At 34.2% G+C, this 7,947-nt stretch overlaps 1 protein-coding gene across 1 annotated transcript in view; it reads right to left on the bottom strand.

Moving 5' to 3' along the window:
- The window catches only part of LOC110103242 (glycerophosphodiester phosphodiesterase GDPDL4), a 36,824-nt gene extending 30,384 nt beyond the window's left edge, over window positions 1-6,440 (bottom strand). Inside the window, exon 1 of the mRNA XM_020831870.2 lies at window positions 6,128-6,440. Within this exon, the coding sequence (XP_020687529.1) occupies window positions 6,128-6,251 (124 nt within the window). The 5' untranslated portion in view covers window positions 6,252-6,440. The remainder of the gene's footprint in view (window positions 1-6,127) is intronic.
- Window positions 6,441-7,947: the final 1,507 nt, after the last annotated feature.

Here is a 7,947-nt window from a genome sequence, read left to right on the forward strand (position 1 = left end):
TTTGGATGTCTTGAAGAATGTTATGTTCGTCTTTCAAGATGATATAATATTCTCCTTACTATATCTAAATAAAAGAATGGATAAATTTTTCAAAAAGCTTATTTCGATTTTTAAACACATTCTTAAGAATTTCATATTTATTTTTCGAAATAATATGTTATTCTCTGAACTGTGTTTGATTATAGAAATATCAATTTTCAAAACCCTATTTTGATATTGAATCCATTGTAGAATATTGTGTCAATCTCTCGAGATTGTACTTTATTCTCAATGCAGTATTCGATTACAAAATAGGAGAAAACAAAATCTGTGTGGTGACATAAATTTTCCCACCAGGGATCACTTATTATTTCTTTATTTTTGGAACATCTAGGGATCACTTATTTAACCCAATAAAGTAGATGTTTTTCCTATCAAGACTAAAATTCAATATTTTTATCATTTAGCCAACAAAAGTGATTTAATCTTTCAATTAAAATTCAAAGCTGTAGATTTCTTTAAGATACTTTCATCCTGAAATATACCTAGACTGATTAGGTGAATTTCACAAGCCTAGAGTGAAACCTTAAGGTGAGTGTATTCAACCCAAATTAGGAAAACCTCTTATGCAAATATTAAAAGAATTACTAAAATTCATTAAAAAATAACTTAGGTTCCATTCTTATGCAATGATATATAAGTTTTCCCAAAAGATAGAATTTCTCTGTCATTGGATCTCATGACATAATAAATGATAAACTTACCTCTTTGTTAGTAGTGGTCATTCAATAGGTTTCTCATAACCCTTTAAAAATATGAAGTATCATAAAAATAAAAACTTTTAATTATAAATAACTTAACGTGAAACCATCACCTAAGCAAATTAAATATATTCTTACTCCACAATCAAATAACACATCAATAATAGCATGACAGACACATAAACCAACACAAAATAAATGCACAACTTCTACGCATCTTAATATAAGGAATTTTCTCTTTTCGTGCATTGTTAGTCTAAAAATTGTTATGTTAAGTTACCAATATTTGTATTAAATTGCCTCACTTTATGATTTTGTGCAATAAAATTCAAAGAAAAGGAAAATTGAAGAAAATAACCAACATCGCGGCGCTTAACTTTTGGAGCATTGTGGCATTCAAGGCAAAAATTTGACCTTAAGACAAAGAGCAGGGTGTCGCAGTGTACAAGTTCTCAGCGTAGCAGTACCATCCAAGCACCACAATGCCAGATCACCACAACGTTGCAATGCTGACCAAGGTGCCAAATCGTCAAAGCGCCACGACGAAGCAATTAATTCAATTACTCTCCTTAAATGGCACGTCGACCAAGGTTGAGCACCGCAACATTGTCTTCATGAGCATCGCAATAGTAATTCAATTTATGAGCGCCACAGCACTACCATTCCGAGCGTCGCGGCGCCAATAACAGTTATTTTTTTATATATAAATTGCATATCTTAATTATTGATAGAAGCTAGCCATATTTATCTCTTATACTTAGTTCTACGCAGGGTCCAGTAGTGAGAGGGGGTGTAAGGAGAGAAGGATTAGAGGGCAAGGAAGTATTGTATTTGTTGTTGTAAGAAGAAATTTGATTTTATCTATCCTTTAAACTCTACTATTGTATTTGTTTTTATCTCTGCAATGAAGTTTTTCATGTTTATATAAATTGCAATGGTACGCTAAATCATTTTCTAGGCTAATGATATGATAAGAATGCATGTACTACATAGAATAGATCTCTAAGTGCTTAAACTTTCTATTGTTACTTCTTGTTCCTTCGAACTTCATTTACTTTGTGTATAGGCCTTGCATAAAATTAAAATATAGTATGGTTTACAACCTCGATGAAGATGTAGTGGAATAATTAGGAGAGACGTAGCGGAAATTTCCAAGCATAAACATATAATGGTTTAGGACTTTAAGATTTTTAAGGAGATAATATAAATGTGGTAAAGTTAGGCTTTGTTAAAGACCCTAACAAACTCGATAAAAATGAGGAGTTACATAAGCTCGGATTCACAGCACCTATTAGGGTGGAACAATCTATGTACACAACATTTCTTTACTGTCATAAGTTAAAGCTCATTTAAACATAGAAGTTATTCTTAGTCACTTTGTAGTGTTCACTTTCAATAGCACCAACCCTTTTTATCCTTTGATAAGATAAATATAGTAACGAGTATAAATGAACCATAAGGATGAATCCCAATGTGAAACCCTAGGTACATCAAAAGTCTAAACTTAAAGATCTATAGGCCAAGTGATGCAGGACTAAATATGCAATCAGAACTTTGTGAGGAATATTGCACGCTTGAATCGTTATTAAGCAATATTAGTTTCAAACTTTATGGAGATTTCAAACGATGAAATAAAACAAGAGTGGGGTGATGTCTATTTAGGCCAAGTCACATACGAAAGCTAAGAACATTTAAAGTAGCAATGATCAAAGTAACATGCGTAATGGAGATTCAACAAAAATCCCTAATCTAACAACGAGATGAGATGCCATGAAGTTATCCACTCAATCATTCTCTTAATCAATAGGGGTCGAGCGGAGAAAGCTAACACAATCCTTTATGACTCAATAAATCCACCATCGAAGGAGATTCGGCGATATAAGGGCGGGAGAGAGTTCACCTGAGCAATAGGGAACCACCTTGCAGATCTTGGGCAGCAAGTACACGTTCGGGATCTTCTAAACAGCATGTTGCAGGTGCTTGATACGCGAAACAGCAACAAGGAAGAAGTCTGGACAGCAAGGGGTTGAATTTTGGGGCTGACCAGCTGGTAGGTAGGTGCAGAAATCAGTTGGACAGCAGTTTACCAACTCACAAAACTTCTGGACAGCAATCCCGTTAGGAAAATTTCAGGTTCTCGTGTTCAGTTTGGAGAAAAGAAAGAGGTCTACGGGATTGAAGGTTCCCTTGCGGTACTCACCCTGCACTTCAAGTAGTTTTGAGTTTTCAGGGGAGATGGACAGTTAGAGAGGGGAGAAGAATGATCAGGCCGGCGGTATGAGGGAGGAAGGCGGTATCATAGGAAAGATTTGATTGCTTACCTCCTCAATAATTTTCAAATAGGGCTAATTCAAATCAGCTCTAATTTGAATTTTCATATGGGCGTAATTTGGGGGCTTGAATGATAATTGATTAAGGCAAGAATTAAGGAGAAATTAATAAGGGGTAGGCCGGCCATGAGAGAGAGGGGGGAATTTGTGTCTAAATTCGTTGTATGTGGTCCACAACATTAATGACGATGGGGAATTAAAATCTGAAATTAATCTCATATTTTATTAGATTGAATTGCTTTCCTAAATGGTTTGGGTTACTTGGAAAGAAATTTGAAATTCAAATCAATTTGATTTGAATTTGAATTCTTCCCAAAATTGCTATGGCCAAATATGTAAGGTATTGAATGGGGGATTTAATGTGGGGATCCAAGGTGAGGAGAGGTGGTGATGCCGGAAGGGTTGGGCTTTAGTGGAAGAGAGGGACGGTGGCATGAAGCGGTGGTGAAATGGGGACAAGGGGCAGCGGGTGGTATGGTCGGCGGTGGGATGGTGGTGTGGGGAATTTCCGTGGAGTAAAGGAGGGGATGGGGAGAGTACGCCGGCGGGGGGAAGGTAAGAGGGAAAAGGATGAGAAAAGAACAGCTATGGAAATCCAAGAGCTCACCGACGGTGGCTGTTGGGTACTACGCTTGGCCTCTCCTAGGCTTCTTCTCTCAAACTTCCTCTCAAGCTCTCTTAAAACAGAAATTTTCATATCATTCTTCATTAACCTTCAAAATAAAACAAGTGGTTTATATATAGCCATACATAGTGAATGAAAACAAAAGACACAATTGCCCCTAGGGCACACATGCGACTAAACCCTTTAAGCAAGGGTATAAACGGAAGAAAGATAACAAAACTCTTAAAACATAAAACTAATACAATGATAATCAAAAATAGATCGGTGTGATCGTGGTCGTCGATCGTCGTCCACGTCTTTGATATACTTTCCATGATCTGATGTCATCATCACCAAGTCGGTAAAATCAGCTAGGTTATATAAGAGAGGTTAACTAAGCTATCTGTTTTTATATTTTCTTGCCTGTAAATGGTCTTTATGATATTTTTTTTGGCTGATTATTATGATTGTTTGCTTACTTTGAGTGTACACTAGAGATACATGATTTTTTTCCTAAGTTTCTTCTAATTGTATGCTTATATATGTGAGGGTCAATCACTAAATATTTCTATACCAATAGAATATTTTCCGACTATAAAACGTGAGACTAAACACAAAACCTAAGTGCCATAACAATATTTTTCAAACTTCCACAAAACCTTTTTTTTGCGTGTTGGATGATGTGTTTGCCTAATGTATGTTTGCACATTGTAACGTATATGTGCACAAAACCTTTAAAAAAAGAAATAATTAAAAATTAAAAAAAATAAATAAATAAATAACTTCCACAAAACCTTCAAATAAACTTCAAACTTTATAGAATGTTTGGTAGCAGGATTTTACCTTAATCCCGACAAACAACAAAAATGACAACTTTAAATCCTATAAAATCTTAAATATGATATATCCCTCTTTGTCTTAAATCTCAAATTTAGTAAATCCAGGCCTAGTACACATTTAAATGCACAAGTTTCTCACGAACTTCATATATCTATCACATTCCTCACGAACTCCATATCTCTGTCACATTCACATGTTGTTGGTTCTATATAGGGGTGTAAGTGAGCCGAGCTAGCTCGAACTCAACTCGTTAATAAGCTCACGAGTCGAGCTTATCGATCCAGAAGTTCGAGCTCGAGCTTATGGTAAAGCTTGGCTAGGCTCGGCACGTAAGCTTGTCAAGCCGCTCGTTTAAATTAAAATATATTTAAAATCTAATTTAAAAATAATATAATAAAATATATACTAAATATTTTTAATTATTTCACGAGTCAACGTCGAGCTTTCTTAACAAGATCGAGACTAATAATTTTCGAACGAGCTGAGCTCGAGCTCAACAATGTTTAAACAAGCTTAACTCAATTAGGTATAAACTAAACTCGACTCGTTTACACCCTTAGCTCTATTGATGCCTTCTCTAGCGAGCTCCTATTTCAACTTGCTCGCTTATTTCAATTCTTTGTCATTGATGAAACACATTATATATATTTTTAATCTTAAAAATTAAAATTAATTAATCTTAATTGATATTATTTTTAATTCTTTATTTATTTTGTCTAAATAGTAAATATAATTATAATTTAATTAGTTTATAAACCACTGATTAATTATTAGTTGAGAAGTTTAGTTCGATTGAGTATTTTTTTAATTAGTCCACTTAAATTAAGTATAAGTAAATATAATAGAATATTCTTATCATACAAATCCTTAAATTATGAAACAAGTAACCTAATAGTATACCTGAATTTAACACATCATACCAAACAGTTTTTAGGATTTAACTCACCAAGGAAATAATAAATCCCGATTTAAAGTATTTACAAAATCCTAATGGTGTCAAATCCTATATGCAGCCAAACAACCCTTAAAAGTTCACTTTCCTATACACATACCAAAAACTTACCGATTTCTCAAAATTCACTGAACCAGAGTTGGTAGCAAAAATGGCATCAATCATGATGAGGACTAATGAACTCCAGTCATACAAGTAAAATTGCTCATATGAAAGTGAACAAGCATTGCACATATGAAAGTAAACTGAAATCCGCTTACACCAAAAATAGAAAGCAGGTGCAGAAAAATCTAAACCAATTTACTTGCAATAACACACCAATAGCCACTAAAACCATGGTCCAGCTAGTTTATCAGAAGCTCTTCCATCTTAATAAGAGTATTGCAGATTTAGGACATGGAATCAGACTATCACGCACCAATAAACCACCTGAATGAAAACCTACACAAGCGCTGGCCACTACAAACAATCGAATCAATAAATACCTCCCACTTACAGCAATGCAGACAAATTATCATTAGATCTCACAGCCAGCCACACAAAATCCCTAAAATCGACTATGTTTCTTCAATGCCAACAAAAACACCGATGCAACAATATTCCATCATTAAAGCAAGCCACGCATAATGAAAACTGATAAAAATGAAGAGAAGAGATTCACCGCTCAATGTCTGCCAATGCGACGACCTGGTAGCTCTGGCAGTAACCAGCCTCGTTTGAAAGTGCAGCAGCAGGAAAGCACCGATCAGAAAGGTGACTTGCCACCGAAACATCCTCCACGGCATCGTTTCGGATCAAAATTAGAGGTTTCGACTGAGAGAAACTGTGAGAGATGCAGAGAAAACAGTTGCCGGGCACGGTAGTCGGGATTTATAGAAGCAAATGTGCTATCGAAAGAAGGAGATGGGGCTTATTCCAGCTGTGATCTTCAGAACTAAGAGGCTTAGATTACTGCAATCAGTATTTTGGATTACATATTTTTAATTATAAGAGAAAGGGGTCATAATGGCCGTCGAAAAGGAGAAATGATTCTGGAAACGATCGCCACAAAATTGGGACACACAAAACGTACCATGAATTTCTCCTTGGGGCCTACCACAATTCGTGGGAATGGAAGGCGGGTGAGTTTTTGGGTATGAGTAGAAAATGTTTAGGAATTAGAAATTTCGCTTAATGTTATGGACGCCAGATGTGGAGGGAGTCTGAGCTCCCCCATGTGACTGTCGGAACGGAACAGCTGGAACCGGGTGATCGAGGTGGGGTAGGGAAGCGACATACGCCATTTGTGCGGAAGGCCGCATACGAACTCTGGTGCGGTTTGATTGATTTGATTTATCGGTCACATCAATTACTTTATATTCTAAAATTTATAATATTGAACTGAATCAATTTTTTTTCAAATCAAATTCAACCAAATTAAACTTTAACAGGCTTCATTTTGACTTTATAGTAAATAAATTTTTTATTCTTGAATTTATTTTATAGAAAATTACTTTAAAAAATAATAAAAAATATGGTTTCAAATCAATCTTAATTAGTTTGATTCAGTATATTTAAAAAATGTCAAAAATTCCTTTATAAAAATTAAAAAATGTTAATATGTGGAATAAATAATATTTTTGTTTATCTTTGTTTTACTTATTTATTATCACTTGTTATGTATAATTAACAAATTTTATTGATTTAATATGTCAATAAATTAATATTATTTAATTGATTTTATAGTAAATAACTTTGGGAAGGATTTTTTAAAGCTTTCTAAAACAGCTTTTCAAGTCAAAAAAAAATTTAACTATTATTTTTTTACTAAAAAATATTTTTAGAAACATTAAAAAAGTTGTCCCAAATGAAGCATAAATCTTATAAATTTTTGAAGTCCCCTGGGGATTGGTGCCACCCAACAACAAAAACTCATCGAGTCATCCAAAGATAAGGATCCTCCTCAATATATCATACTATAATGTGAACTCGCCTAGTAAAGTCTTAGGGCCTCTTTGACAACAAATATGATTTAACATAATAGGTTTTAGTAAATCTTGTAATTTTGAATTTAGTAAATTTTGAATTTGTTAAATCCTTAAAATTGTTTCCCCAGATAGGTGATAAATCTTGTTAAATCTTATGGATTTGTTTAGCGATGTAATATAGTATTTAAGGTGGTTAATTTATTTAAAAACTAAATTTATTTTATTTTGAATTCAATATACGTGTAAATATATGAGTTACTTATTAATTTTAGTTTTATCTATTAATTATCTCATTAACCACTTAAGTGTTCTACTACTCATTAATTATATAATTAATAATTTATTAGGTCAACTCCAGGTTGACCCATAAACCCGAAATCAACCAAAAAACCTCACATATGTACTCCATGTAGTGCTATCTTGAGTTAGCCTCATGACCCTCACGTACAAACTCTACAGTCCGCAACTCCGTACCTAGATTGCCATACACGCATCGCACTCGACCACTCGCCTC

The sequence above is a fragment of the Dendrobium catenatum genome, unplaced genomic scaffold (genome assembly GCF_001605985.2).
Source record: "Dendrobium catenatum unplaced genomic scaffold, ASM160598v2 fragScaff_scaffold_1117, whole genome shotgun sequence".
Lineage (NCBI taxonomy): Eukaryota > Viridiplantae > Streptophyta > Magnoliopsida > Asparagales > Orchidaceae > Dendrobium > Dendrobium catenatum.